Genomic DNA, 14,370 nt, shown 5'->3' with positions numbered 1-14,370 from the left:
TTTTTTAGTGTATGTTTTGCTATAGATTGTTGGCACATCCCATGAGGATGTATTTCTTTTTATGAGAAAGGAAACTTAGACACATTCCTGCTGGTCAGGGTAAAGATCTACATGTCTGTGGTACCCCATCCCCTGATGGAGGGAGTCAGAGTCCAGGCTTTGCACAGGTTTGAGCTGAGTCATGGTGCAGTCCCCGGTGACAAGTGGAGCCTGCATCTCTTTACAGGGCGCCCCTCAGAGACCTGACAGTGAGCAGACGCATTCTCATGCCGTTCAAGTGCTTGGTGCCTGCTGGTAATGAGGTTTCTGACAATAGGCCATCTTCTTTATTAAGACCGATACTGTGGTGTTTGTTTTCTCTGTGGCGTGTATTTTCAGATTGGGTAGCTTTGTTTTTTAAAAAAAAGTATGTTTGTAATATTTGTAGTTTGGAGCCGAGTTTCGTCGATTTTCACTGGAAAGATCAAAACCTGGAAAATTTGAGGAGTTTTATGGATTACTGCAGCATGTTCATAAGATACCCAATGTTGACGTGCTGGTGGGCTATGCAGACATCCACGGAGACTTACTGCCTATAAATAACGACGATAATTACCACAAGGCGGTTTCAACAGCCAATCCGCTGCTTAGGATTTTTATACAGAAGAAGGGTAAGTACCACTGTTTACAAAAAAAATTGCTTTAGAATAAGAAATAGTGTATTTTCCCCATTGATGAGATACACAGACTTTACCACAATCCTAGTGGATAAACATTTTGTGTAAATCTCTTTACTATGTTAACATGCTAGTAGACTAAAACATTTTTGATAGTGTTGGTTTGATATCTTCATATTTCACTGAGCACCTTAGAAATTTTGTTGTTTTAGTTGATTGAATTTTAACTCCTTAGTTTTTTTGTGTTTGTTTGGTACTGGGAATCAGACACAGGGCCTTGACACCAAGACACCTCCCCAGCCCTTTTTATTTATTTACTTGTTTTTTCATACTCACTTCTGCTAAGTCTCTAAACTGCCCAGGCTGGGTTCCAACTTGCAACCCTCTTACCTCAGCCTCACAGAGTATTTTGTTTGTTTATGAGACAGAGTCTTACTGTTGCCCAGGCTGGGCCCTCTTTTTTTTTTGGTACCAGGAATCAAACTCAGGACCTTGTGCTTGCCAGGCAGGCGCTTGTGCCGCTGAGCTGTATCCCCGACTGGGCTCTCATTTATGATCCTCCTGTCTCAGCCTCCCAAGTAGCTGGGATTATAGCTGTGTGGCACTGTACCTGACAGGCTTTGAAAAAATACAAATTAGGAATTTATTAAACCTTCACTTCACCACATGGATTATTGCCCATTCACAAAGGTGTGGTAAACATGAGTGTGACTTGAGCCAGAATCCCTGGTTTTTGGTGGTGGCCCACCTGCCATTGCTACATTTACTACTTCACAGACACCTGAGCACAGTTGTTTAACCTTTCCGCATCTATAAAGTGAGTGTATCTTCACTGTATTACTCTGAGGATTAAATGAGCTGAGTGCAGTGCTCTGTCTGATAGCAAGCACCCAGTAAGTCTTTCTTTTCCCTTTTAGGGTATAGCTAGCTAGTTGTCCAGAAACCACGGCTGTGTGGTTTTTGAGCCTGGCACCTGGGGCAGTGTCATAAACCAGCAGAGTTTGGAAGAGCGATTGACTAGAGGAGGAGTGTGGTCCTAGGACAAATGATTTCAGTGGGCCAGATGAGTTGGAAATCTCATGCACAGGATTGGAAATAGTAGGCTCAAGGCTAGGGTGGAAACGAGATTAGTGTGAAAGTCTGCAGAAATACAGCACCCCAAGAGTAGATACATAAGGCTGAAGTGAAGGCCAGGGTTAAAGCCTTGGCAGCTGGGGACAGAACACTGGACAAGGCGAGCACAGCTCGGGAGCAAGGAGGGCAGAGTATTTGAGTGGAGCTCAGTGTTGTAAGCAGACTAATTCACATCATTTTGGTTGAAAAATAGGCCTTTCGATTAGCAATTATAGTTGTGTTAAAAATTCAGTTGCTGCTTGATATATAATCAAGTGGAAAATAACTATTTAAACCAGAGCTACCTGATAGTATTTTGTTTGATTCTCCCTTTTGTTAGAAAGATTATAGGAGTCAGGTTCTACCACTATACATTTTCCTACAGGAATTTTAATACTTCCATGCCCACGGAGTTAGTCCTAACACCTTTTTGTTTTGCTTTGGCTTTGTTTTCATTTTTTGAGACAAGGTCTCTCTATGTAGTCCATGTTGGTCTTTTTTGTTGTTTTTTTTTGTCTTTTTGAGACAGGGTCTCGCTATGCAGTTCAGGCTGGCCTGGAGCTCACTTTGTAGTCCAGGCTGGTCTCGAACTCGCAATGATCCCTCTGCCTCAGCCTCCCGAGTGCTGGGATTACAGGCGTGTGCCACCACTCCCGGCTCCATGTTGGTCTTGAACTTGTGGCGGTCCTCCTCCCTCAGTCCCCAAATGTGGGGATTACAGGCAGCACCAGCATGCCCAGCTCTAACATCTGTTAAAAGTTATCCTCTGCTATTTCCTTTTAAAACTTTTATTTACTGAATGGTATGCTGAGATCTTTCAGGATTTTTATTTTTCTTGTTAGGCGTTTAGAAGTATGTTTAGATATGAACAAGTGTTTTCTGTAGAGCGGTGTAGAATGTCCAGTACAATGAATGGCCCTTAGAATTTGGTTTAGAAATAGACAGTCCATTCAACAGAACACTTTCTGTTTGGGGGTTTTTGTATGTAATTTTTCTGTTTTCCATATTAGGGATTGAACCTAGAACTTCTACACTGAGTTACACCCCCAGCCCTTTTTATTGTTTCATTTTAAGACACAGTCTTGCTAAGTCACTAAGTTGCCCAGGCTGGGCTTGAACTTGTGATCCTTCTGCCTCATTGTCCTAGTGTGTGGGCATTTCAGGCATGCACTACCACACCTAGCTTAGTTTTTGAAAATATAAATTTAATACAAATTTATTTAAGCCAGAAATGAAAGTAGGTTGGTTCCCTAATCAGCTTAAAAGCCCTCTGCCAGCTTCCCACTGCAACCAGACGGATCTTTTCTGGTTTGGCCTTCTTAGCGTTGCCTTGCTCCATGCCCTCACGCCCTCATCACAGGCAGCCATGGCAGCTTGCTTTCTGTCTCTCTGACTGGTGAGTGTCGGTTGTCTGCGTATTTACGCTTGCCAGCACTTCATCTCCACTCTTCCCTGTCTGCCTTCTCTTGCTTTGCTCTGTCAGCTTTGTCAGAGGAGCCTCTTCCGCCTGCCCTCCCACCTATACCAGGTCCCACTGAAGACCTGCAAGGACCTTATTTAACGTAGGTTAATGTGTTTCTTTTCTTTTCTTTTTTTTTTTGCGGTACCGGGGATTGAACTCACTACCCTGTGCTTGCCAGGCAGGCGCTTATGCCAGTGAGCTATATCCTCAGTCCCCAGTGTGTTTATTTTCTGTGTTGTTTACTACCAGGTCCCAGCATCTAGATCAGCGACAGACTTACAGGGTACACTGTGCTTCATCTTGATACTTTTTTCTTTTTTTTTGATACTTTTTTCTTTTAAATAAAACTGAACAGATGCTTAAGTAGAAAGCTGTTTTCTGGTTTTTTTTTTGTAAATCATAATGAACAATAAATTCAGATAACTAATAGAAAGGGTAACATTAAGTGTAGTTACATCTTGCTTAGTTATGGCGCATTCTCTGTTTTCTTAGCTGTTAATTCCACTTCAGGACCAACAAGGCAGCAGTTACACTTGATAGGGTACCAAGTGATTTTTTAAAAATAAACTTCAAAACCATTTAAAACCTTGTGATTCTTTTTTTTTTTTTTTTTGGAGACAGGGTCTCGCTATGCAGTTTAGGCTGACCTTGAACTCACTATGTAGCCCAGGCTGGCCTCGAGCTCATGGCAGTCCTCCTGCCTCAGACTCTCAAGTGCTAGGATTACAGGTGTGCGCCACTGTGCCTGGCTAAACCTTGTGATCTTTTAAGATCTGGTACTCTACCAAATAAAGATTGAATGTATAAACTACTTTATAGCCCTCCTCCAATATAGCATTGTGCATATCCTGAGAAATTTTGTTTTATAACAATTAATTGTTAGAAGAAAAACCTCGTACTGTATTTCTTGGGCTGTTATCATAACAGCAAAAACAAAACAAAACACCTGATATCTTTAAAGTTGTTTTCACAGAGGATTCTCAGCTCTTTTGCCAGCTACCTTGTTTGGAGAATTAGTGTTTATCCTAGTTTATTTGGGAGAGGGATAAGGAAAGGTACAGAATTGAGTTTTTGCACTCAGCAGTTCTAGAAAACATTTCAAGGCTGCACCTTTAAAGTCTAGCCAGGTCATTCCTGCAGGTTTGGGTCACAGGTGTGGAAACGTTTTTTTCAGTTTCCCAGCCAGTCGTGATCAGCCATGTCCAGGATCCCATGACGTGCTAGGAGACAGACTCTGCCTTCGCACACTCTAGCTTTAAGTAGAATGTCTATACCCAGACTTGTTGCTGTGTCGCTGTTTTTGTATTTGGTATTTGGTTTGATTTTTGTCTGTGAGACAGGGTCTCGACATGTAATTCAGACTGACCTTGAATTCACTATGTAACCCATGCTGACCTCAAACTCATGGCGATCTCCCTATCTCAGCCTCCCAAGTGCTGGGATTACAGGTGTGCGCCACCATGCTCATTTCGTTCTTGGATTTATTCAGAGGAATTTGTTAGAAACATGAGAAGAGCCTGGCTTTAAACTTGGTCTCACTTAGAGCATGTCCTTGCAAGGGTGTGGCCTCTATGGCCCAGACACTTACAACTGTGCAGTGAAATCATCCTTACCTTGACTTTGCACTGGACATTATTTGGTAGATATTGTTTGTTTTGTTTTTTGAGACAGGCTCATGCTATGTAGTTCAGGCTGGTCTTGAACTCACTAGTAGCCCATGCTGGCCTCAAACTTACGATCTTCCTGTCTCAGCCTCCCAAGTGGTGGGATTGTAGGTATGCACCACAACACCTAGCTGGTAGATGTGCTTTAAGGTTATTTATTTATTTTTATTTATTAACAGGCTCTTACCATGTAGTCCAGGCTGTCTCTGCACTCTTCAGCCCACACTGGGCTGGGACTTGAGATCCTCCTGCTTCGGTCTCCTGGGCAGCTGGGATTACAGGTGTGCACCACTGCACCCAGCGAGGTTGGGTTTAATTTTAAAATGGTCTAAGGGATTACATTTTAACAATAAACTACAAAATGCAGTTTAACAAAAGTTATGGAGCCAGAAATAACAAAACAGTGTGGAATCACATTTCAGAATATAGCACCATTTGCTCATGACAGAAACCTGGGTGTCACCTTTAACACATACCAATTTTTCAGTCACCAAGCACATTAAAACTGCATTCTGATTATGTTTCATGTTTTGACTTGGCTGCCACATAGCACCATCCTAATTTATACCTCAGAAGCCTTGTACCCTCTCCTCAAGCCATTCTCCAGCTTGCAGTCACAGTGAACTTTGTAGAAAAACCAGATGAGATTACCATCTTTCTCCCTGAAAATCCTCGGTTTTCTCCTGGGCCTGAGGCTAAAGTCCATAAGCCTCAGCACTTCCCAAGAGGCCCTGTCTGCCTGGCTGGCCACGACTCCTCCCTCTCCCCCGTCAGCCTGTGTTGGACTTCACCTCCCCACCCTGCTCTTCTGCATGTGTGGCATCTTGGGCCCTCCTGACTGTTCAGCAGCTGCTGCTTTTTCAGTCTCCACAGAAACCTCACTTCCCCAGAAAAGTCTTGCCTCACCCTGCACGCCAGGCCAGGCCCCCCTCACACGCGTCTACCTTCGGGCCGTGGCACCTTTGTCACCACTTAATGACTCGGCATTGTTAGTTAGTTGCCATCTCCTCTATTAGGCAAAAGCAGGCAGTAGTCTGTCCCCTGAATCTGCACCACAAAGCACAATACCTGGCACATAGTTGCCATTAAATATTTGGGGACTGAGTTTTCTATATTGGAAGTGAAAAGGTCCGCAAAATTTGAACATTGCTTAAAGTGATGTTTAATCCTGTTAAAGATGCCAGATCTGTTTCATGTAACCCTTTTGGATTAGAACAGAGTTGGCAAACAAAGGCCTGGATATTTTTGTAAGTAAAGTTTTCTTGGAACACATCCACACTTACACCAGTATGTGTCACCTTTGGCTCCTTTTTGTAAGAGACAACAGAATGGCCTGTCGTACCTGAAGCGGGTACTTGTGACTCTCGATGGAAACAGCTTGTCAGTGCCTGGGTTAGAGCACCGTAAACACTTACTCCATTCTTTCCTGTCTTCCTGTGAACTTCAGATGAGGCTTAATCTTGAGGTTTCTTGATGACTCTGCCGTGAATTTGTTACTGTATTTTTACTATATGGGGATGCTGATAGGATTTATGTAGAACTTGTTTTTTCCGATTTGCTTTTTATTCACTGCAGTCTTTAATTTTGTGATATCTGTGCCCACTGCTGACAGGTGGACCCTTCTTTCTCATTCCGAATGTGTGCTTAGGACCCTCTGTGAGCTCAGGAATGAGATAACCAGGCTTTTCAGAAGTAAAGTTGAGTAAGAGGTGCGGAGGGTTACAGGTTCCTCTGCAAGAGTAACACAAGAGCTTTTTGTGTGTGAGGAAGACATCGAGCTTGGCCACGCCGAAGCCTTTGAGATAGGTCCTTGTTGGTTACGTGAGCTGAGATTGGTGGCTGAAGGTCAGGCTCGGGAGAAATGAGGCACTGCTGTTTGGGCCTGTAGCATGGCCGTTGCATAAACGCGAGTTTATACCGGGGAAGGTTGCTGTGAGTCAAGTTTGCAAACGCATGTCTCCTTCCGAGCTGAGTGCTCTGATGTGCACACTCAGTAGAAAGTCAGCTCCAATTCCTGTGGACATTCACCTTTACACTTTACACCAGCACCCCGCGTTCTGGCTCTCTGCCAAAATATTTCTTTTCCCAGTGGCTGGAAACTGATTAGCTAGATGGGAGAACAAAGGTGCCTTTGTACTGGGGCATATTGCTTTGGAGAATTTAGCGGAGAGCATTCAAATGGAGTCTGGACGCGATGCCAAATTATGCAGATTTGGGGTTTTTTGGTCAGGTTTCCCATGAGTCGGTGTGTAGGCAACTTGATTTTGTTCTCAGTTTGTATGGTCTGGAATTTCCCTTATAAATACCATGTAGGCTTTCATTATTGAAAAGTAAAAATACAAATATAAACGTGTGAGAAAGTACTTCAATTTAGAAAACTAATTTTGTAGGTTGTTGGCCAAATTTTACCAAAAAGACTCTTCCATCAGTGGAACTATTTTCAAAACCAAATTACAACTAAATTTCTGTTTCAGTAAGAACACACTGTAAATACTTTATAAACAAAGATAAAAGTGTCCCCAATGGGGGAATAAAGTACAGTAAATTCCCAACTTATGAACAAGTTCTGTTCTGGGAGAGTTCTTCTTAAGTCGGATTTGATCATAAGCCTAACCCTAACCCGACCAAGTGAGTCTCCCACAGTACAACTCTGAAGATTCGCAACTTGAATGTTGACAGGCTGGGAACTTGCTGTACACCCTGCCTTCCGCATTTATCGGAAATAGGTTTTTAAGAATTTATGTAGCATCAGAAAGGAATGTGGACCCTCCTGTGCTCTGACATGTGACCCAAATCTGACCTTCACCATGTGAACTTGGGCGTTACTGGCTGGGTAGAGAGCCCTGGGTTCTAGTCCCTTCTCTGTAGCTTACTGTGTACCCTCCGTTCCCTAGTCTGTAGTGACAGTGATGACGGCTCACCCCCACAGGTGAGGACTGGCGTAGCGAGCTCACTTAGCCAAAGCTGTGTGCAGTATGACGTGATGGCACACTGTCTGTGGCTGCCGGGGACTAGGATTTAGCACTAGTTCTTTCTGGGAGGGCTACAGGGCCTTTTATCTCTTTTCTTCTTTTTTTTTTTTAAACCCAGGGCTTTTGCACTGAGCTCTGTCCCCAGCCTTTTTATTTTGAGATGAAGTGCTAAGTCACTGCATTGCCCAGGTTGGGCTCTTGCTGGCCAACCTCATGCCTCAGCCAGGGCCTTTTCCTGAACTATATCCCCAGCCTTTTTTTTTTCCTTATTTTTTGTTTTGAGAGAGCTTCTCACTAAATTGCCTGGGCTTGACTCAAATTTGCAATCCTCCTGCGTCAGCCTCCTAAAGTTGGGATTACAGAGATGGGCCACCATTCCCTGTTCATCTCTTTTATTCTTATTGAAGTACTTTTTTAATCCTTGGAAATTCGACTTTTAGTTTTCTCATTCCAGTTGGGTTTTGGAGGTTTTGTTTTGTTTTTCTGTTTTTGAGAGAGTCTTGCTATGTATTCCATCCAGGTTGGCCTTGAACTCATGATGTAACGCAGGCTATCCTCAAACTCAGTGGTTCTTCTGCCTCAGCTCCCTAGTCCTGCAGTTACAGCCATGTGCCACCAGTCCTGGCCTCATTCATTCCAGTTAGTTTGTTTTTTTTGTCTTTTTGAGACAGGATCTTCCTACGCAGTTCAGGCTGGCCTTGAGCTTACTTTGTAGCCCAGGCTGCTCTCGAACTCACAACGATCCTCCTGCCTCAGCCTTCCAAGTGCTGGTATTACAGGCATGCGCCACCATGCCCGGCTTTGAATTGTTAGGTTTTGTTATTGTTATGGTTGTGGGTTTTTTTGTTTGTTTGCTTTGAGAAAGGTTCTTGCTATACAGTTCAGGGACTAAGCTTGAACTCCCTTATGTAGCCCAGGCTGGCCTCAAACTTGCTGTGAACCTCCTGCCTCAGCCTCCCGAGTGCTGAGATTACAGGCGTGCGCCACCACACCCAGCTCATTCCAGTTAGTTTTGAAAATAAGGTTTTAGAGCTGGGGATATAGGTCAGTGGCACAGCACCTGCCTGGCAAGCACAAGGTCATGAGTTCGATTCCTAGTACCAAAAAAAAAAAAAGAAAGAAAATATGATTTTAACTTTAGTTCCTGTTGTCAATTTCATTTCCTTTTTTTTTTTTAACCTCTTTCTCTAATGTTTCCTCTGTCTTTCTTCAGCTACATGATTTAATAATATCTGAGGTTAGGTGTCTTGGTTTGCCATAGCTTATATCAAAGATTCTAAATTGATAGCTTTAAGAATGAGTTCAAAAGGTATGTGATTTGGGTAAATAGGTTCTTTTGTTGAAATTACTTAATTAGAGGTTATCAATTTAAAATGTAAAGATTTTTGCGTGAACATAGGGTTTCTGTCATGAAGAAAATCTGCCAGGAACTGAAGAGCAGCTGTACCATTTAAATGAGGCAGGAAAGCCAGGCGTGGTGGTGGCGCCTGTAGTCCCCAGCACTCAGGAGGCTGAGGCAGGAGGATTGTTGTAAGTTTAAAACCAGCCGGGGCAGGGGCTGGGGTTTTAGCTCAGTGGCACAGCGCCTGCCTGGTAAGCACAAGGTCGAGAGTGCGATTCCTGGTACCAGAAGAAAAACAAAAACCAAAAAAAAAACAAACAAACAGAAGACCAGCCAGGGCTACAAAGTGAACTCAAGATCAGCCTGAAGTGCATAGTGAGACCTTGTCTCAAAAAGGCAAATAAGTAAATAAATAAATTGAATGAATGAATGAATGAGGCTACGAGCTGCGGTTTGTCAGTTGTTAACCACGCACTCCCTTTTGTCTGTGTCACACTACTGAGGCAAATGTCATTACACTTTATTGTTTTTCATACGTTGAAGAAAAAGGTTAAAAACCTTATCTCTGCCTCTGTCAAAAGTGGAAAAATGAAATATTGAGAAACATGCACCCCCAGGAAACTGAGGGAGGGAGTGATTTGCAGACCAAATTCCCTAAGTATTTGCTGTGTCCCCTGAATTCTATTATCCGCCCAGTTGCTAAGACATACACATATGTGATGTTATGCACTCTCTCTCCTTTGCTTTTTTTTTTTTCCCTCCGGTACCGGGAACCGAACTCACGACCTTGCGCTTGCCACTGAGCTAAATCCCCAGCCCCTCCTTTTCATTTTTGGTATTGGAGATTGAACCCAGGGCCTCAGATAATGCTAGACACATGCTCTACTATGGAGCTACATCTCCAGCCACTTTTTTATTTCGTTTTTTGAGACAGTCTCTACGTGGGGTGGCCTCATATTTGTGATCCTCTTGCCTCAGCCTCCCAAAGAGCTGGAGTTACAGGCTTGTGTCCCTAGCTGCTTCTCTCTCAAGTTCTTGGGTTCAATGTGATAAATATGCAAATTGGAGGCTTTTTAAACAAATGAAGGAAAAATATATTTAAAATAGATGGTTTAAAGTGATGTCTGAGAATGAGTTTGTAGCCTGTGTGGTATATACCTGTAGTCCCAGCTAATTACACCTGAGACAGGAGGCTTGTTTGAGCCAAGGATCTTTTGAGCCTAGGACTTTGAGACCAGCTTGGGCAACACAGCGAGATCCTGTCTCCAAAAAATGAGTTTGTGAATTCTATCAGAATTTCATTTGCCATGTTTAATATTGTTTAATAGTCAAAGAGCGTTACCAAATTTAACTTCAACATTTAGTAATTTTGCAATGTATGTGTGAGAGGGCCCCCTAGTGGGTTTTTTTGGCATGGTATATTTTTATTGTACATTTTGTTCTAATTTGAGTAAGCTTTTATTTAGCTAGTTTATGTACCAGGTGTATTTGAGTTGTATCCTTTCTGTGCAAATTCAGCTACAAGTAAGTCAGTGTTTTTACAGTATTTCTGTAATTATTTCATTTTATTTTTAAACAGAAGAAGCAGACTACAGTGCCTTTGGTACAGATACTCTAATAAAGAAGAAGAATGTTTTAACCAATGTATTACGTCCTGATAACCATAGAAAAAAGCCACACATAGTCATCAGTATGCCACAAGACTTCAGACCTGTGTCTTCCATCATAGATGTGGATATTCTCCCCGAAACACATCGTAGAGTTCGTCTTTACAAATACGGCACTGAGAAACCCCTAGGATTCTACATCCGGGATGGCTCCAGTGTCAGGGTAACACCTCATGGCTTAGAGAAGGTCCCGGGGATTTTCATATCCAGGCTCGTCCCAGGAGGTCTGGCTCAAAGCACAGGACTATTAGCTGTTAATGATGAAGTCTTAGAAGTTAATGGCATAGAAGTTTCAGGGAAGAGCCTTGACCAAGTAACAGACATGATGATTGCAAACAGTCGTAACCTCATCATCACAGTGAGACCAGCAAATCAGAGGAATAACGTCGTCAGGAACAGTCGGACTTCTGGCAGCTCTGGCCAGTCCACTGATAACAGCCTTCTTGGCTACTCACAGCAGATCGAACCAAGCTTTGAGCCAGAAGATGAGGACAGCGAAGAAGACGACATTATTATTGAAGACAACGGAGTGCCGCAGCAGATTCCGAAAGCTGTTCCTGACGCTGAGAGCCTGGAGTCCTTAACACAAATAGAACTCAGTTTTGAGTCTGAACAGAATGGTTTTATCCCTTCTAATGAAGGGAGCTTAGCGCCCATAGCAAGTGGCACAAACACAGAATTTGAAGCACGTGCTGCAGATCGAAAACTCTTAGAAGAAGATGGGACGATCATAACATTATGAAGCCATTGTGTGAGTGTTTTCTGAATCATGAGGATGTCGTGGGACATGTAACTCTGGCTAGTAAATTAAAGCATATATACCTCTGAGCCAGTGATGTGGAGTAGGCATGAGAAAAATAATATTGCAAGCTTAAAACTTTACTACAATACTAGGTTGATAATTGTCACTGTAAACTTTGAAGACTCAGAGGTGAATTTATGTCTGAAACACAAGGGCCTTGCTAATGAAACTAACGTGCTTTTGCTGTTTTCCCTGTGGAGAACTGGATCATGGAGCACGTTCCCTGAACTGTGTGAGAGGACTGGATCATTTCTGCTCGAAGTGGTTGCATATTTAACCTGCTATGCAGAGCCTAGTTAATTTTCCCTTTAGCTGTGTTTTTAAAATTCTGATGTGAGAAAGTCCAATTCTCTCTTTCGGTACACTGAGGACTAAGGTCCTTACGTTCCCAGTACTGTGTGTGTGGTGTTTGTTTTTTTAATGTTGTTCCTTTGTTGTTCATTGTGACAAGTTATCTTCACAAATGCAGTTGTCCCCCGTTTCCCAAGAAATCAAACCAGCTGGCCAGTGTTAGCGTTGCTTCCCGCGTTACTCAGCACTGAAGCCTGTCCTGAGTGTGAGGCCGTGACAGCCGCTCGCGTCGGCCTGTGTCATCCGGTACCTTCCTCTTTAGGACCGCCCTGTGTGGGCACCGTTGATGCTGGAGGGCAGTGCCCTTGGCTGGTAATACAGGAGCCTCTCTCCCTTCACCTGTTCTTGTCTTTATTCCAGGTCACGTTGGAAATCATTCCCTTTGTTTTTAGTGTCTGCTTCATTGGTGTGCTTTTTCAATACTCTTAATGCCTTCGAGTGGTATGAGGCATTTTGGATTAAAAAGGCACCCAAGTGAAGAGTTTTTTACACACAGGACAAACTTGTGCACTTTTTATACAAAAATTGGGTTTTCCTTCATGGGCTGTCTAGGAACACTGCCTACACTTTATGAAAACTACGTAGTGTTCAGCCATGACAGGTAGAGTTTATTAACTTTATGAGGCTATTTATTACTTTCCACTGCATCCACTTGGGACGAGTTAGGAGTAAGGCTGCTACGTTCATCCTGTGCCTGATCTCATCGTATCGCGTGCACAAGCACGGCGGTGTGCGTGTATATAGACAGAGTCGTGTGAAGACCGTAAGTTCCCTCTGGCTTATGGAGAGTTATTTATTAATTAATTTTATGGTAGGGCTAGTATGGTACCTTTCTAACCATTGTGTGCTATTCAAATGATGAAGATTTAAATGACTCCGTCTTGAAGGACGTTTTCTCTATACGGTAAGATATATGAAGAAGCGAAGTCTTAATTTAATGATGATCACTGGACTCAGAGGACTTCACTATTTTTTGTTCTTGTTACCACTAAGCATATTCTCTGTACACTATGAACTGACTACACAACATTATGTGGCACAATGTACTTCCTGTTGAATTCACTGAAGTTCTTCCTTTATGTATGATGGCATTCCAGCTTTAACATTCTTTGAGTCTTAGAAATTTGACTCTTGAATGGCAGGATAATGTGTGTTGTAGCAAGTTAAATTTCATTTATGATATAAATGGTGCAGGGGCTCAACATTTTAAGTAAAAATACTTTTACACACTACCTCTCTCTCTTTTTTTTTAACAAAGTTTTAACATTAGAACTTTTCTCTTGGGGAAAAATACTTCAGGGCTTGACTTTTGTACAAATTTTAACTGTAAAGTACACATTTATCTTGTATCTGTTCGTGAACATGGAAATCAAAGCTGCTACTGCTTTTTATTTAATTATCCTACTAAGGATATATACCAGTGGTGTTTCCAACTAGATCTCAGTAAATTATTGGTGAAATAATTGATTAATGGGCATAGTGTAAAACGATTAGATCTTGGTTACTGGCAAGTCTTACGCAGTTACTGCATTTTATCGGCAGTCTGAATCAATTATTTCAAGTTACCCCTTAATAAAAATATCAGTGAATCCAGTGTAAAATTTTATAGTACTAAATGTCAAGCCTAACTGTGAATTTTGTTCTGTACCTTAAGTAAATTTATGATAATGTTCTCAAGCTGTCAACAGAATATATGTACTTTTGTGAACTATGAATTTTCTAATTAAATTTTACATGTTATAACATGATTTTTACATGAATGATACTTTGTTTAAACTATCAAATGTCAGTATTTTACTACAATTTTATTATAAATTGTACATTATCACTAAATGAACTTTTGATTTTAAAAATCAAATTAGCATTAGTTGGATATTATTTTTTACAAATAAAAATAGACTTATGTAAAGGCTACTTTCTTGTTTGAAATTATATGAAAAGTCACCCAACAAGTGACTGGGTAGGGGGGGAAATTGACAAGATGTAGCAAGATTCTTTCTTCCTTCCTTCCTTTTTAAGAGTGTGTTCCCTTCTGGTTCAGACTGGTCTTGGACTGCCTAGGTAGCCCAGGCTGGACTGGAACGCAGGGTCGTGCTGCCTCAGGCTCCTGAGTGTTGGGATTATAGGCGTGTATAATCCTATGTCTGGCAGCTTCCTAATTTATAATTGTTTTAAAAGGTGAGCACCTGACTTTAGATTCTTGCTCTGCAACTGTGTATGAGTGCCTCACGGTAGACTGCAAGGTAATGCCTCAGATGTGCATTCCCATAGCCGGCAAGGATGGGCATGATGCCACCCAGTCTTCTACTCTGTTGCTGATTATTGGAAGCAAAAGTAGTTT

General features: G+C 42.2%; 1 protein-coding gene across 1 annotated transcript; it reads left to right on the top strand.

Annotated features, from left to right (window-relative positions):
• Positions 1-427: 427 nt before the first annotated feature.
• On the top strand, positions 428-13,777 carry Pard6b (par-6 family cell polarity regulator beta; the record flags this gene model as incomplete). Its single annotated transcript, XM_013518368.1, is given in 2 exon segments — positions 428-650; positions 10,789-13,777. Coding segments are annotated over 2 exon segments (1,053 nt in total), but the record flags the coding sequence as incomplete, so codon positions are not given.
• Positions 13,778-14,370: the final 593 nt, after the last annotated feature.

Source organism: Chinchilla lanigera, unplaced genomic scaffold (genome assembly GCF_000276665.1).
Source record: "Chinchilla lanigera isolate Chin_1 unplaced genomic scaffold, ChiLan1.0 scaffold00044, whole genome shotgun sequence".
Taxonomy (NCBI): Eukaryota; Metazoa; Chordata; class Mammalia; order Rodentia; family Chinchillidae; genus Chinchilla; species Chinchilla lanigera.
This window is presented reverse-complemented; position numbering and strand designations above follow the sequence as displayed.